The sequence below is a fragment of the Triticum urartu genome, chromosome 4 (genome assembly GCF_003073215.2).
Source record: "Triticum urartu cultivar G1812 chromosome 4, Tu2.1, whole genome shotgun sequence".
NCBI lineage: Eukaryota > Viridiplantae > Streptophyta > Magnoliopsida > Poales > Poaceae > Triticum > Triticum urartu.
The window spans coordinates 267,016,495-267,034,806 of NC_053025.1; the positions used below are offsets into that span (position 1 = coordinate 267,016,495).

Below are 18,312 nucleotides of genomic sequence, written 5' to 3' on the forward strand. Positions count from 1 at the left end.
TCGTTTATCGGAATCAGGTGATTCAAGCGCCTGGAGTTTCGTTTCGAAACCGCCGTTCCGTCTAATCAACTTAAACAAGTTTTTGCCCCGGTAAAATTTGACCTAGTTTCAACTTGCTAGAACCGAGTTGTTTTCTTCCGCCGTTTGTTTTCTGTTTCTTTGTTCGGTTCGTTCTTTCTTTGCAACCGGAGTTCTTAAGTTGAACTTTCTGGTTCGTTCTCTTGTTCGAGTTTTACCTGTGCATTAGATGAGTACTTATTGTGTGCTTGTTGTTTGTCTGCGATAGATCACCCGGATTGCGCCGCTTGTTACTTCGAAACCCTAGGTCTCGCGGATCATCAGCAAGGCAAGTAACACTTTGATCATACCTTTTCTACAACCCATGTTTTATTGCATTAGATCAATCCTCTCACATTGCATGATTAGGATCTAATTAAACTGTGGGATGGGAAGTAGATGAGGTAGTACCTATCACCTGTATTATTATGAAACCTTTGGGAGTTACTTCTACGTTTGCTTATTATGCCATGCTATGCTAGTAGACGTGGATTGGGTGAGTGATATCCATGACAGATGTGAGTTGATAATTTTAATGGTTTATCTAAGGTGGCAACTTAAACACACATCTGGGTGGATTGAGGCACCTGATGTCTATCAGGACTTGCCTGTTTTATTTTGGACCGCCACCCAGGCTCAAAGGGATCATAAGATCATTCATGCTAGTAACTTCCGTGTGCAGCCACAAGCCATTATGGGCTCTGGCATAGTTGACTAAGTTGTGCGAACTCTTACGGGGTGGACTAGCAGATGTAGGGGTTGTAGGTGGTACGGTCTACCCCACATGTAAGGTGCTAGCGCTTCTGAAAGACTGTGTCTCGCATCCGTCTTTTCTCAAACACCATGTAGTGCGAGAAACCAAACGGGGCGATCGAGTCATTGGGGAAAAGTGCGCAAACCTCTGCAGAGTGTACAAACTAATCATGATTAGCCGTGTCCCCGGTTATGGACAACTTGAGTCTTCTAGTACTTGAATATCATGTGAATCTCAACATGTTACTCTAATTAATATTAATGGGTTTTAATTACTTAATTGGGATCGGAATGCTGTCAACCATTCTCGATGTTTAACAACTACCATGATAGTTAAATAAATTTATTCCTTTGCAGTAGGGAAAAACTGGCTTTACGCAAAACTGTAACCATAGAGCTTTCCACCAGCCATATATGCATGTAGTATAGTTGTTACATTCCATTACTCTCTACGTGTTACATTGCCAGCATATTCCATGTGCTGACCCGTTTTCGGGCTGCAACTTCTCATGTTGCAGACTTTTCAGACGACGAGTAAGGTGCTTTTAGGTCGTGGTTCTATACTCAGTGATGCCGTTGGAGTTGATGGACCCATTTATCTTCCGAGTCTTCCGCTGTTATTGTTATTAGATGGCCTTAAGCCATATTTATTGTAATAAGTTCTCTTTGAGATAACGATGTAATAAGTGTGTGATTGCCACTCTGCTATAAATCCTTCGATGTACTGTGTGGTGTCAGCATTACTGATCCAGGGATGACACCTGAGCACAGAGCACTTGATCCATTTGGGTCGGGTCGCTACAAGGATGGTAATTGATTTCCGCAAATTAAATAAAGCTACTAAGAAAGATCATTACCCCTTACCTTTTATTGATCAAATTCTAGAAAGATTATGCAAACATACACACTATTGCTTTCTAGATGGTTATTCTGGTTTCTCTCAAATGCCTGTGTCGGCTAGAGATCAATCAAAGACTAGTTTTACATGCCCTTTTGGTACTTTTTCTTATAGACGTATGCCTTTTGGTTTATGTAATGCACCTGCTACCTTTCAAAGATGCATGATGGCTATATTCTCTGACTTATGTGAAAAGATTTGTGAGGTTTTCATGCACGACTTTTCCGTCTATGGTTCCTCTTTTTATGATTGCTTGAGCAATCTTGATCGAGTTTTGCAGAGATGTGAAGAAACTAATCTTGTCTTGAATTGGGAAAAGTGCCACTTTATGGTTAATGAAGGTATTGTCTTGGGGCATAAAGTTTCTGAAAGAGGTATTGAAGTTGATAAAGCCAAGGTTGATGCTATTAAAAAGATGCCATGTCCCAAGGACATCAAAGGTATAAGAAGTTCCCTTGGTCACGCTGGATTTTACAGGAGGTTCATTAAGGACTTCTCAAAAATTTCCCGGCCTCTGACTAATTTATTGCAAAAAGATATACCATTTGTCTTTGATGATGACTGTGTAGAAGCATTTGAAATACTTAAGAAAGCATTAGTCTATGCACCTGTTGTTCAGCCACCTGATTGGAATTTACCCTTCGAATTATGTGTGATGCTAGTGATTATGCTGTAGGTGCTGTTCTAGGGCAAAGAGTTGATAAGAAATTAAATGTTATTCATTATGCTAGTAAGACTCTAGACAATGCTCAAAGAAACTACGCTACTACTGAAAAAGAGCTTTTAGCAGTTGTATTTGCTTGTGATAAGTTTAGATCTTATATTGTTGATTCTAAAGTAACTATTCAAACTAATCATGCTGCTATTAAATATCTTATGGAAAAGAAAGATGCCAAACCTAGACTTATTAGATGGGTTCTCTTGCTACAAGAATTTGATTTGCATATTGTTGATAGAAAGGGAGCTCAGAACCCCGTTGCAGACAACTTGTCTAGGATAGAAAATATTCTTGATGACCCACTACCTACTAATGATAGCTTTCCTGATGAGCAATTAAATGTTATAAGTACTTCTCGTAGTACTCCATGGTATGCTGATTATGCTAATTATATTGTTGCTAAGTTTATACCACCTAGCTTCACATACCGGCAAAAGAAAAAGTTTTTCTATGATTTAAGACATTACTTTTGGGATGACCCACATCTTTATAAGGAAGGAGTAGACGGTGTTATTAGACATTGTGTACCTGAGCATGAGCAGGAACAGATCCTATGCAAGTGTCATTCCGAGTCTTATGGAGGACACCACGCTGGAGATAGAACTGCACATAAGGTATTGCAATCTGGTTTTTATTGGCCTACTCTCTTCAAGGATGCCCGTAAGTTTGTCTTGTCTTGTGATGAATGTCAAAGAATTGGTAATATTAGTAGACGTCAAGAAATGCCTATGAATTATTCTCTTGTTATTGAACCGTTTGATGTTTGGGGCTTTGATTATATGGGACCTTTTCCTGCCTCTAATGGATATACACATATTTTAGTTGCTGTTGATTACGTTACTAAGTGGGTAGAAGCTATTCCAACTAGTAGTGCTGATCATAACACTTCTATTAAAATGCTTAAGGAAGTTATTTTCCCGAGTTTTGGAGTCCCTAGATATTTAATGACTGATGGTGGTTCACACTTTATTCACGGTGCTTTCCGTAAAATGCTTGCTAAATATGATGTTAATCATAGAATTGCATCTCCTTATGACCCACAGTCTAGTGGTCAAGTAGAGTTGAGCAATACAGAGCTCAAATTAATTTTGCAAAAGACTGTCAATAGGTCTAGAAAGAATTGACCCAAGAAACTTGTGATGCATTATGGGCCTATAGAACTGCATATAAAAATCCTATGGGTATGTCTCCGTATAAAATGGTTTATGGAAAAGCATGTCACTTACCTCTCAAACTAGAACATAAGGCATATTGGGCTATTAAAGAGCTTAACTATGATTTTAAACTTGCCGGTGAGAAGAGGTTATTTGATATTAGCTCACTTGATGAATGGAGAACCCAAGCTTATGAAAATGCCAAGTTGTTTAAAGAAAAAGTTAAAAGATGGCATGACAAAAGGATACAAAAGCGTGAGTTTAATGTAGGAGATTATGTATTGCTATACATCTCTCGTTTAAGGTTTTTTGCAGGCAAACTTCTCTCTAAATGGAAAGGCCCCTATGTTATCGAAGAGGTTTATCGCTCCGGTGCCATAAAAATCAACAACTTCGAGGGCACAAACCCAAAGGTGGTAAACGGTCAAAGAATCAAACATTATATCTCAGGTAATCCCATAAATGTTGAAACCAATATTATTGAAACCGTAACCCCGGAGGAATACATAAGAGTCACTTTCCGGAATGTTTCAGACTCCGAAAAGGAATAGGTATGTGGTACGGTAAGTAAACCGACTCCAAAACAATTTTTAAGGCAATATTTCTCCGTTTTGGAATATTTAGAAAAATAGAAAAATAAGCAGCAGTCCGGGAAGGACACGAGGGCCCCACGAGGGTGGTGGGCATGCCCTACCCCCATGGGCGCGCCCCCTACCTCGTGAGCACCTCGTGTGCCTTCCGGACTCCGTTTTCTTGCACGTTACGTATTTTGGTCGGTAAAAATTCATTACATATTCTCCCGAAGGTTTTGACTCCCGTATCACGCAAACCTCCTCTGTTCTTGTTTCGAGCTGTTTTCTGTCAGGGTTTTCCAGGCTAGGCATCATGTCGTCTCCCTCCTCCAACAATGGTGACAACAATTCTTGGCTAATGAAGATAGATCTGAAGAGGGAAGAACCCACGAGGGTCAACAAGGATGAAAGGATCAAGAAGGCCACGGAGGATCAAGCTCCAGTAGCAAAAGACACCCTTCAAATTGATCATAACCTTCTTACCCCAACTGAGGTCGAAGCTTTCAAGATGATTGAGTTAGCTCATATTCAAAACAAGTATCTCACACAAGAAAATATTTTGTTGAAGGAGCATATTGTCGCACTCAAGGGCATTATTCGCAAGCTAGAGGACCTCTTACGCTCGATGTGCGATTATCCATCACTTCCACCTTCTTCACCAACCAAGGAGATATAATCACATGGGTATGGGCACTCCCCTTGGCAACTGCCAACTTGGGGGAGGTGACCCGGTATCGTATCACAATCACAACTCTTATCTTTACCGTTTTTCTTAGTTCGACCCTATTAGTAGTATCTTGATCTAGTAGAATAGAGTTTATGGTATGATCTAGTTTTGAGTTTTGCTTTATGATCTCTCTATGTAATCGAGTCCGTGAGCTATATATAATAAAGATTAGTGTTGAGTCAAGGGCTTGATTATTTTGCCATGATCTTGGGTGAATAAAAGAAAAGAGAAAAAGAACAAAAAGAAACAAAAAGTTCATATTGATCTTATTGAGAGTAATGACTTCACATAGAAAGAGTATGATGATTAAAAGTTGTTGGGAGTTGGCAAACATAGGTTTGGTCATTGTTGCAATTAATAGGAAGTAATAAGGAAAGAGAGGTTTTCACATATAGGTATATTATCATTGACATCTTTTATGATTGGGAGCACTCATTAAAATATGACATGCTAAAGAGTTGATGTTGGACAAGGAAGACAACGTAATGAGTTATGTCTTTCTTATATCCGAGATAAAGTATGTTGTCATGGATCCTCTAACTTGTTGAGCTTGCCTTTCCCCCTCATGATAGCCAAATTCTCAGCACCAAGTAGAAATACTACTTGTGCTTCCAAATACCCTTAAACCAGTTTTGCCATGAGAGTCCACCATATCTACCTATGGATTGAGTAAGATCCTTCAAGTAAGTTGTCATCGGTGCAAAGCAATAAAAATTGCTCTAAATATGTATGATTGATTGGTGTGGGAGAAATAAGCTTTATACGATCTTGTGATGTGGAAGTAATAAAAGCAACGGACTGCATAATAAAGGTTCATATCACAAGGGGAAATATAAAGTGACGTTCTTTCGCATTGAGATTTTATGCATCAAACCAAAAAAGCGCATGGCAACCTCTGCTTCCCTCTGCGAAGGGCCTATCCTTTATTATTATCTTCTACCTTATGCAAGAGTCATGGTGATCTTCACCTTTTCTTTTTCATTTTATCCTTTGGCAAGCTCAGCATGTTGGAAAGAACATGATATATATATATATATATATATATATCTAATTGGATGTAGGGGAGCATGAACCATTATTGTTGACATTACGCTTGAGGTAAAAGGTTGTGGGGCAAAACTATAAGCCCCTATCTTTCTCTGTGTCTGATTAAAACTCCGTAACCACAAGTATTGCGTGAGTGTTAGCAATTATGGAGGACTAAATGGTAGTTGAGTATGTGGACTTGCTTTTTAGCTCTGACATAGACTCTTTCCGATGTTATGATAAATTACAATTGCTTCAATGACTGAGATTATAGTTTGTTGGAGCCCAATAAGGTTTATGATTTATACTTTTGGATTGTGAATAGATCATCACTTGAATATAAGTAATCATATGACAAAATCTATATATGTTGCTGTTATGAGAATAATCATGATGCCTTCATGTCTGTATTTTATTTTTATCGACGCCTCTACTTCTAAACATGAGGACATATTTATTGTTATTGGCTTTTCGCTTGAGGACAAGCGAGGTCTAAGCATGGGGGAGTTGATACGTCCATTTTGCATCATGCTTTTATATCGATATTTATCGCATTTTGGACTGTTATTTCACTTTATGTCACAATACTTATGGCTATTCTCTCTTATTTTACAAGGTTTACATAAGGAGGGAGAATGCCGGCAGCTGGAATTCTGGGCTGGAAAAGGAGCAAATATTAGAGACCTATTCTGCGCAACTCCAAAATTCCTAAAACTTCACGGAACATCTTAAAATAAATAAAGAAAAATCCTCGCCAAATATGAAGGCCAGGGGCCCCACACCCTTCTCACGAGGGTGGGGGGCGCGCCCCCTACCTCGTGGGCCCCCTCGTGGCTCTCCGACTCCCATCTTCTCCTATATGAAGTCTTTCGATGAGAAAAAAAAGAGGAAGGAACTTTTCGGGACGAGACTCCGCCCCCACGAGGCGGAACCTTGGCGGATCCAATCTAGAGCTCCGGCAGAGCTGTTCTGCCGGGGAAACTTCCCTCCGAGAGGGGGAAATCATCACCATCGTCATCACCAACGCTCCTCTCATCGGGAGAGGGCAATCTCCATCAACATCTTCACCAGCACCATCTCATCTCCAAAGCCTAGTTCATCTCTTGTATCCAATTCTTGTCTCAAAGTCCGGGATTGGTGCTAGTAGGTTGCTAGTAGTGTTGATTACTCCTTGTAGTTGATGCTAGTTGGTTTATTTGGTGGAAGATCATATGTTCAGATCCTATATGCATATTATTACCCCTCTGATTATGAACATGAATATGCTTTGTGAGTAATTACGTTCATTCCTGAGGACAAGGGAGAAGTCTTGCTATGAGTAGTCATGTGAATTTGGTATTCGTTTGATATTTTGATAAGATGTATGTTGTCTAGTCTCTAGTGGTGTTATGTGAACATCGACTACATAACACTTCACCATTATTTGGCCTAGAGGAAGGCATTGGGAAGTAATAAGTAGATTATGGGTTGCTAGAGTGACAGAAGCTTAAACCCTAGTTTATGCATTGCCTCGTAAGGGGCTGATTTGGATCCACATGTTTCATGCTATGGTTAGGTTTACCTTAATACTTTTGTTGTAGTTGCGGATGCTTGCAATAGAGGTTAATCGTAAGTGGGATGCTTGTTCAAGTAAGAACAGCACCCAAGCACCGGTCCACCTACATATCAAATTATCAAAGTATCGAACGCGAATCATATGAACGTGATGAAAACTAGCTTGACGATATTCCCATGTGTCCTCGGGAGCGCTTTTCCTATTATAAGAGTTTGTTCCGGCTTGTCCTTTGCTACAAAAGGATTGGGCCACCTTGCTGCACTTTAGTTACTTTTGTTACTTGTTGCTCATTACAATCTGTCTTATCACAAAACTATCTATTACCACTTGTTTCAGTACTTGCAGAGAATACCTTGCTGAAAACCGCTTATCATTTCCTTCTACTCCTCATTGGGTTCGACACTCTTACTTATCGAAAGGACTACGATAGATCCCATATACTTGTGGGTCATCACTCTTACTTATCAAAAGGACTACGATTGATCCTTTATATACAGGGCAGGGGGCACCCTAGACACACAACAATTGATCAGTTGATCTTTTAGCCGTGTGCGGTGCCCCCCTCCACGATAGTCCACCTCGATAATACTGTAGCGGTGCTTAGGCGAAGCCGTGCGTCGGTAGAACATCATCATCGTCACCATGCCGTCGTGCTGACGAAACTCTCCCTCAACACTCGGCTGGATCGGAGTTCGAGGGACGTCATCGGGCTGAACATGTGCTGAACTCAGAGGTGCCGTGCGTTCGGTACTTGATCGGTTGGATCGTGAAGACGCACGACTACATTAACCGCGTTGTGCTAACGCTTCCGCTTTCGGTCTACGAGGGTATGTGGACAACACTCTCCCCTCTCGTTGCTATGCATCACCATGATCTTGCGTGTGCGTAGGATTTTTTTGAAATTACTACCTTCCCTAACAGATTGCTTGCGGGGGCTACGATGCCTAGGTGGAAGACCAGCTCGCGTAACGGTCACCTTAGCAACCTCTGGAGCACCAGAAGCTGGAGCTGTTGTGCCAAGAGTCTCACCAGTGGATGGCATATCATTATGAACTGTCGCCTCAGCCCCTTCTTTCTTGGGCGCAGAAGTGCCACCACCCACACGATTGGAATCCGTGTCAGATGAGAAGGAATCTTCCTTTCTTAGGTTGATCGCGGGGGCGTCCACTTCAACACTTGCTGATCGGGTGGCATGGCTCACAGCAGCATCCTTCATTTCCAGCAGAGTGGGCAATATTTCAGCAGTCCTGGCAGATACTGACTCGTCACTCCCAGATGTACGGATGCCTGCTGTCGTAGACTACACATCTGCAACCGGCGGAGATGCTCGGCTGCTTGCATCAGAGCTAGTGGGAACAGTGGATGCTGCAGCAGCAGGTTTGTCCACTGGCGCCTCATGAACGTCCGAGTTGCCACCTGTCGACAACTTTGAGTGTATGCTTTCGAGTGGGTCTCTGGGGTTTTGCTTGGTCACGCGTGTGGTAGTCTTCTTCACCCTAAAAAACACGCGAACATTGTTAGATGAACAACTGATAATTGCAAATGTAGGTGGAATAAGAGTTGCCATGTGGCCTAGTTAGCAGTTGCCATGCAGAACAAGCAGGAGTTGCCATGGTACACATCCTAAAAAATGTAAGAAATGTGTGATGTGCCAGGACTGCCATTTCAAAACTAGGTGTGGATGAGTGCGCAAACAAAATGGAAAAGCTGGTAGTTGCCATATAGGTGGAATAAGAGTTGCCATCTTGACTAGTTAGCAGTTGCCATGCAAAACAAGCAGGAGTTGCCATGTAGTAAAAAGAAAATAGAGCATGGGAGAAACAACAGTTGCAATGTAGGACTGATGGCAGTAGCCCATGTGGCAAGCTGAACAGCTGCATTGAAAAGCAAAAATATAGCAATATGGCAATGGAAAAGAACAGGGATAACCTACTTCTTGACTGTCTTCCTCAAATCTGGCAACACGACAGGATCACCGGTGTTGGACGTCGACGTACGAGGAGATGACCTAGTGGAAGGCGTGTCACCAGCAATAGGGGCACCCTTGTTCAATCGAGCAGAAACACGGGTTGGCGTTGGTGCTTGTTTCTTCGTAACTGCTCGTCCACCAGCTGTCGCCTCGCTGCACATATAAGAAAGAGGCAAAAAAGGTTCCAAGTGTTAGACACGAAAATCATTGCCGTGCTTAGCAAAAACAAATGGAAAAGGGGGTCAGTCTGTTCGAAAGGAGAGACAAAACAAAATACTAAAATAGAATTCGAACCTCCTCCTAGAAGCTAAGGGATCAGTCCTAGGTCTCTTGACAGGAGACCCCTGCCCAGCATCCTATGGATCCCTCCCCCTCTTTGAGGGTGACACCCCCTTTGCCTCTCGCAGCTGTCTGTTCTTTGACTTTCTCCGGCGAGGGGACATCTGGTACACCCTTGCCCTTCTTACCACCTGCACGAACGTCGACATGTTCATCATCGTTGGTCTCATGTTGCACGTCCTCCATGTCATCATTGTCGTCCTTGTCGAGAGCAGCATCTCCATCTAGTTCATCTTGTGTGTCAGGAAGCTCCTGCGAGCTGTTGTAGTCGTACCGACCACGGCAACCAGTTGGCCGATGTGTCCGTTCTGCAACGAATGGAGTGAACTGCCTCGCAACCGCGTCACTGTCAGAGCCATTAAGGGACGTCCAACCCTCAACCAACTTCCCGAGAAAGCTGGTCATTCCGGATGCAAACTGCCCAATTAGATGCTCAACAGGTGCCCTCGCCTGTGGACGAAACAAGAAGCAACAGTAACCAACCGTATTAAAGTCACGTGCACAAGATCAAAGTAAACCAAACACAACCATAGATATGTATCCTTGATTACCTCAACAAGACAAGACGGAGCTGAGTGCATGTCCATTCACTTTCCAATGTTTTGAGGCCCACCAAACACGCCGTAGTCTATAGCATGCTTGGCGATCAGCTGGAAAAAACCAAAAAAAACAGCTAGCATGTAAAGAGAGAAAACAATGAACACTAACTAACAGTTCATGTATTGAAAAATAAAATAAAAAAGAGGTAGAGGATAGAAGTTTCAAAATGGATGGCAGAGCTGCCATGTGGCGTAAAGACATGGATACCATGCGCAGACAGCCATGGCTAACAAGGTAGTCATCTCTTGTTAGCCACGGAAGGTTGCCATATGGGGATTTTTTTCATATGTTATGTAGCGTCAAAATTGAAAGAATGCAGTGCAAAGAAAGAACCCAGAACTAACCTGCAGTTTTCCGTATTTCGTATTAGTTATCTTGTCCGCAGCAAGCACCACCTTGACAGCATCGTAAGTCCATGCAGAAACAACAAACTTGTGTGGAGGCGGCGGACCTCCTATCCCAGTAAAGTCCAAAGTGGACAGATCAAGACGATCGACGTACATGAGCTGATGTACAACAATTTAAAAACAAAAAAATATATCAGTTGCCATCATGGTATTTTGCAAAAAAAAGCTAACGTATGTTCCTTCAATCATCAAGTTGGAGGGCATGAAGAAGGAAAAGAGTTTCCATGTATTTCTGTTAGTTGCCATCTAAATGTGTTAGTTGCCATCTAGTTATGTTGGCAGTTGCCATCTAGTTATGTTGGCAGTTGCCATCGTGTTATGATGATAGTTGCCACAATGTCACCATCATGGTTGCCATGCATGCTCAAGGAGCTAGGAGTGTTTGCAAAAGAGTAGTACAAAAATACCATTAAATGGAGTCGACAACCCTTCTGATACATCTTGTTTGAGAATGCATCATGCAGGAAGTCCGCAATGAACTTACACCAATTCATGTTCTTCACTTCTTTCAGTTTTTCCTGAACGACACAAATTTCAGGACAAGAAGTTGCTGCACTAGAAATCAAATTGGAAAACATCAAAAAACTGGCAGTGACTAGCTTACAGATGACATAGGAGTCAAAAGATTGAAGGAAAAATAAAAGTAGTAGAGATAGAGCATTAACCAGGATGGGGAAGCATTTGTTGCTTGGGCGAATAGATGTGGTTGGCGCAAAAATAGCTGAGATCAAGTACATGAGTAGCTTCATCTTGAAAACCTCGCCATGGGTTGCCATGCCCTCTAGTGAAGTTGCCAACACGGTCGTGTTCGGCATGGATGTCAACCCAGGAAACAAACGGGCAAACAATGTTTCCTCAATCTTATTATTGACCTCATACGGGACTTTGATCTCTCCACGAGGCACACCCAACGTGCAGAACACGGATTCCTCATCTAACGACAGCCTTCCACGTCCCGGAATCACAAATTCCCTGGAGGCGGGCTCGTAAATCTCACCGAGCCAGTCGCATACAGGGTTCACTAAATTCTTGCACCGAACATCCATCAGAGCCTGCATCCCCATCTCAGCAGCAGCTCCCTTCTGGTTGTTGGTAAATCCCTCGGTCAATATAGTCAGGCGTTCCTGTGAAGCCCTATTGCGAATATGTTTCTTCTTCTGCAAAACAGAGAAATGATCATTTGTTGCCATGTTTCACCATCATGAAAATTTAGTCCCTATTAGACGATTGCAAACTCAACATGACATTGAAAAACATATGGGGGAAGGGGGGGTGGGGAGGGGGGGGGTGGACAGTTACCTCATCGCCGTCTGTTGTCCGTCCAGTTGCGCGATTCTGCCGAGGTAACTCCATGAAATCATCATCATTGTCTTGATGATCACCGCGAGCCATTCTGCTATTGTAAGAACAAAGCAAAAATGTCAGGGTGAAAATGAAAGTATGAAGTAAGCAGTTGCCACCTAACAGAATGTATTTGCCACAAAGGCTTAATTGAAAGTGGCAAAAAGTACTAGGTTGACATATATTGTGGTAACATATAATGTGGTAACTCACACTCTGTCCTCATACAAAAAATGAGTTGTCATATATTCAAAGGCGAATGTACTAGGTTGAAATTGCCATGTTAAAATGCAAGGCAATTCAAAAAGCGTTGAAAACATCTGCTGAACAACCTATAATGTGGAAACTCACAAACTGACCTCATATTAAAAAATGAGTTGCCATGTAGTACTGCCAAATATGTTCAGATATCACAAGTCAGTATGGCAAACACAAAAAATGAGTGTATTGTACATAGAATTTGCCACATTATCCTGCCTATATCATGACAACAGCCTTAGTGTGTTAATAGAAATACTTGCCACATGGAAATCATACTGTGCGGCAACTGACACATTTGATTCAGGAAATTAGTTGCCATCTAGTGCACATAGTTGCTGAAACTGCCATGACTACCTATTTACTACACTTTATCAGGCCTACAGCATGGCAACAACCATAGTGTGTGCACACAAATAGTTGCCGCATGGAAAACATATCTGTGGAAACTGGCACAGTTGACCAGGGAATTAGTTGCCATCCAGTGCAGATAGTTACTGAAACTATCATGTCTACCTTCTTACTACACTTTGAAATACAACTACCTAGATCTAGGGTTCATTGGCAACTATCATAACCTGAACTTCGTCAACAAAAAACTTCCTGCACTGCTCGCAAAATAGCATTTCGAGACAGTACATAACTATGAACATCCACACCTCCTATGATTGTCCAACAATAAATGTGGCAACTAAACACATTGGCTTCATTAAAAATCTACAGTTCATAAGGCAATTTAACAAATGTTGAAGTTGCCATGTTAACGCAAAAGAAACTAGAAACAAAAAGGGGCACATACTACAATGCACAAACATATAATGTGGCGACTGACACCCTGTCTTGATCTAAAAATGAGTTGCCATATCTTCACAGGCAAGTGTGATAGGTTCAAATTGCCATGCTAAAAGTGCAGGACAATTCAAAAAGTGCATAAAAACATCCACCACACAGCATGTAATCTGGCAACACACACCCTGACCTCGTATTAAAAATGAGTTTCCATGTATGTTCATATATCACAAGTCAGAAGGCAAAACGCAAATTCAGTCTACAATACAGTGAATGTACCCCATTATGCTGCCTACAGCATGGCAACAGCCATTGTGTGTTCACAAAATTAGTTGCCACATGGCAAGCATGTTTGTGGCAACTGACACGGTTGATCAAGAAATTAGTTGCCATACAGTGCGTACAGTTCCTGGAACTACTATGGCTGCCTTTGTAATTCACTTCGAAACACAACTACCTAGATCTAGGGTTCAATCCCAACTATCAAACCCTGAAATTAACCAACAAAATACTTCCTGCACCAATGGCAACATCATTTCAAGGCAATGCATGACTAACAACTACAAAAACGCCGGCTCAAATCGAACCGCAACACCCGGATGTGGTTGCGGACAGGGCGAGCCACATCGACATCACTGCCACCATGGCGGCGACGAACCTGCGCAATGCCATCCTAAACGGCAAAACACGGGACTCCACCGCCGACGGGAACGCCGGAGCACCGCGATTACGCCGTAATCACTATGAATCTCGAGCAGAGAAATCCACCGCAGAGGGGAGAGGGGAAAATGCAGGGAGGAATGTCAGCGCAGGGAGGAGCATTACCTTCAAGCTGCGGGCACTCCGGCGTAGACTCTGGTACGGCGAGCCCCACCGACGGCCGCGAATGCCGTTGACTCTTCCGCCTCCGCCTCCTACTCCTCCTATCGGCTTCTCCTCCAATCGAATGAACTGCTGCGGATGGTGGGTTGGGTGAGTGGAGAGATGGGGGGTGTAAATGGAACCGTGCACGATGGGGGTGTGAAGTAGAGATCCGTGCTAGACGGCAACCCCATTCGGGCGACGCGTGCGGGCGCAACCGCAGTCCCACCGCACGCCCCCGAGTGGCAACCGTTGACCGCGGAGAGGAAACCGGCGTGCGGGCGACCCCTCTTACACACCACACAATCCACTTGTTCTACGTGGCACACGGAATCAGCCAGATCGTATCAAGATTCGTGCAACAGCTACTGGACGGCGACGGATGCGTGTGCGCGAGTTGGCTAACGCCCACACATGTGGGTGTTATACTTTTCGATAATTTTATATCATGCAAGGATGTATATTTAAATGTTATTATTTACTAATAATCATTTTCATGTATAATATTTGTATCACACAAATATGCGAACATATTTTTTATTATTTATGTTTTATAAATAAATTTTAAAAAGGAATAGGTGTAGAATGGGCTGCACAATCTGCAGCCCGTAAAAGCTTCCCATGCTAACAGGTTAGTACATATAGCTTTCTTATCCAAATTAAACATGAGATCTTGTTGGCGTACTGGTTAGCCGTGTTGGTGGCTTGTTGTCGGACATGGTTTCGAGTCCAGGCGGCCTCACTCCTCATAGAGGTGAAAAAAATGCCGCTCCCACATCAATAGAGGCTTTTTCGTGAAAAAATATATTTCGAGGGTGTTTTCCAAAAAATTAGGCCACACACCCCTTCTCTTTGATGCAGTGGCTGACAGCGGGCCCCACGCGCCTAGTCAGCACCTATCCGTACATAAACGAGATAAACATCGTATTTGTACGTTAATGTCAAGTTTTTGCACCATTTCAATGTACACCACAACTTTTAGCATCAAAGTGACCGTTTACGCTAAGTTGTAGACCACCAGTGTAATTGATTCAAAAAAAAAACAAGGATGGTGGTGGAGGTGAGGCCAAACTAAACTGATGAGGCGAGACTATCAAGCTTTACTTGTTTGATGTCAATTCATTGGCTGCCTACAGTAAAAATGCATCCAAAAATCTTAAAGTAATGCGAAATTATATATTTATAATTTCGGGGATACAACAAACTGGAGTAAGTTTTTAGCTCAATCGAAGAGCTTGAGACCAAGAGGCACGTCTTCGCAGTGGCGCAGGAAGGGCACACGCTTGACGGGGTCGTCCAGATGGCGCAGGCCCGCCCCCTGCTGGCACGTGAGCAATGACGGTTGCGGATGCATGCAGGGCTCCACAGACGGCGGCCTCACGCACGCCACGTCGGCCCTCATCTTGCTCCGGTTCACCGGCAGCAGCATCCACGGCGGAATCCCAGCCAGCCCCTGCGCGACATACCCGAACGTGGACCACCCCGTCGACACCATCGTCTCGCAGAAGCTCAGCAGGTAGATCTCCGCCAGGGCGCGCTCGTTGTGTGCCCGCGCGTCCGACTGCTGCTCCCCGTCGTGGCTCGGCTGGTGCACCGACACCACCACGTTGCCGTCCGCCGTCGCATTCGTGTAGTACATGGCGTGCAGCTTGTCATGGTACTCAGGCTTCAGGGAAAGCATCAGGACTGCGACGGCCTTCTTCTTCTTCTTCTTCGCCTCCGCCGTCGGTGGTTCGCTGGTGGCTAGTACCTGCGGCAAAAGATGATGCTCCCGCGCGCACCGGAGGATCTGTTCGAACATGATCTCGGGCGGCACCGGGAAGATCTGCTTGTTGCGCACATGCATGCCGACACGCTCGTCGGCACCGGCGAGGTACCCCTCAAAGAACCTGTCCACAATCCCCCACGCCCGGTTCCCCGGGCGGAGCAGGTACCTGCCAAGCTGGTGGAACACCGCCCCTTTCGCCGGGAACATCCGGTCAAGCTCGCGGCGGTACATGGGCATCGTGAACAGCGCCACCGCAAAGTAGTTGTCGGACTTGACCACCAGCCAGTCGAACTTGTTGATCAAACGGTGGTCCTCGTCGCAGAACGTGTGGTTCTGGAGCCGGAGCTTTACGCTCTCGGTGAGAAGAAACACGGTCTCCAGGTGGAGGTAGACGTAAGCCGGCAGCACCTGTGCGCGAGCGTCGTCGCCGTAGCCGTAGCGGATGATGTTGTTATGGAGCATGTTGACGTAGCTCTCCTTGGAGTGGGAGGAGAAGGCGGCGGCGTCGAGCTTGTGGGGGAAATCGGCCGGCGGGAGCAGCCACGTGGTCCCGGGGAAGGGCTCGCAGAAGAGGCCCTGCATCTCCGGAGGCTCATGGACAAGGAGGACGCGGTCGGTGAGGAGCGCGTATAGGAAGGCGGAGACGAGGCTGAGCATCCGGTTGCCGAGGCCCTCGGTTGGGATCCACACCACGTACTTGCATGTATGATGACGATCGCCCGCGGCTGCGTGGTCTGCGTTGCGGGCGGCAGACCGGAGCCGCGAAACGGCCTCGCGGTAGAGCGCCGTGCGCGGGCCGCACCGACGGTGGTTGGCCTCGTATCGCCTCAGCCTCTCCACCAGGTAGGGGGGCACAGGGAACTGCGTGGGCTTCCAGCGCCTGGAGGCCTCGTGCCGGCTGAGGCACGCCGCCGAATTTTTGTCTTCCAAGTCGGGGGAGAGGAGCTGGTCGGGCGCCACCGCGTTGCCGCCAGGCCCGTCATCTGCTGCGTACGCCCATTGCTGCCACCAGATCAGAGGGTCGGCGGCTCCGAAGTGGGAGGCCAGCGCGAGCAGGTGCGTCAACGCGACCAGCAAGAAGATGATGACGATGGCGGCCGAACTGGCTGCATCCCGGCGTTTATTCTCTCTCGCCTCCGCCGATCGACCTCGCAGATCTCCTTCCATCTACTCGATCACAACTATCACATCTATATAAATCTAGTTAAATTTGCTGCCGAATGGAGGCGAGAGACATCATCCCTGCATACATATAGGGCAAAATTACTTGTCCGATAAGATTCGGAAGGGGGAAGTAATTATTTGCTTCCTATTCTGTCTAGGAACGTAACTGCTTTCCTCTCTTTTCTATCTTTGGATTTGGAATAGTCTGACCCTCCGAGTTATTATGCAAGATCGAGCTAATTACTACTCCAGCAATATACCCACCCTGTGCGAAAGCTGGAGCATTGACCGGGAGCACGCGGGTCCAGGTGCACGCGAATCATGTGCTGCCGATTTACACCAAGATTCGTGAAATGGGTTATGTGTACATACAGTTTGATTTCCGTTTCTGTGTGTAATGCGTTCTTACATCATGAAAATATATCTATTGGTTTGGGGTCTGATACTTGTTCGATGGGGTCGCTTAACAATGGGAAACATGATTGAGCTAAAGATATGTATAACGGATGAGGGAAAACGGTTCATTTTGCCATTGTTGTGTTGTTCTTCTTAGTTCATGTTTCTTCTTATCTTCCCGTCCCTCCAAAAAAACATTCATTTTTTAGTATCATTCCAGACGGAGAAAAGAAAGAGACCATCTTCTATCCTTAAAGATTGATGTGATGGCCTTCAAAAATATCAACACCCGCAACAATATATTTGGTGCAAATCTGTCGAAGAGGTTTATTTTTTTATCAGATTTGCTAAGTCACATCTAGATGTAATATAGTTATCTTACATCTAACTTCTTTTTTTTGAACCAAAGACCGTAGAACAATCGTTCTACGGTAATTTTCATTCAAAAGTTAAGCAACGTTATGTACAACAAAATAAAAGAAAAAATAATCAGGCCATCTAAACAATACCAGGTCTAGGAATGTCCATGATAAATTAAACTAGGTTATCTGTAATCCAGCCTCTGAAAGCCTCTCTGTGTTTCTCTTTGGTTCTCAGAATTATCAACTTAAGGTTATCTCTGAATAGCTTTCTCCATGCTTGAACTGATGGGTTCTGAGCTTTGAAAATTTTGGAGTTTCTCTGCATCCAAATGTGCCAGCAGCCCATGGTGATTACGCTCATTGCAAACTTCTTGGGTAAATGGTTTAACAACAAATATATCTCATCGAAAGCATTGATGCCTCTGACTTTGGAAGGAACAACTGAATCCCAACATTGCAGAGCAAAATGGCAGTCCCAGAGGAGATGAAGATTGGTTTCCTCACAAGAATAGTTGCAAAGTTCACAATTGTAGTTTGGCAGATGAAAATGCTTTCTAGAGAGGAGATTTCTGACATTTGCTCTGTCATGTAGAATCAA

The 18,312-nt window shown here is 44.3% G+C and overlaps 1 protein-coding gene across 1 annotated transcript; it reads right to left on the reverse strand.

Moving 5' to 3' along the window:
• Positions 1-15,229: 15,229 nt before the first annotated feature.
• LOC125553803 (probable fucosyltransferase 8) lies at positions 15,230-16,995 on the reverse strand. Its single transcript, XM_048717497.1, has one exon. The coding sequence runs from the start codon at positions 16,957-16,959 to the stop codon at positions 15,247-15,249; it is 1,713 nt and encodes a 570-aa protein (XP_048573454.1). The 5' UTR covers positions 16,960-16,995; the 3' UTR covers positions 15,230-15,246.
• Positions 16,996-18,312: the final 1,317 nt, after the last annotated feature.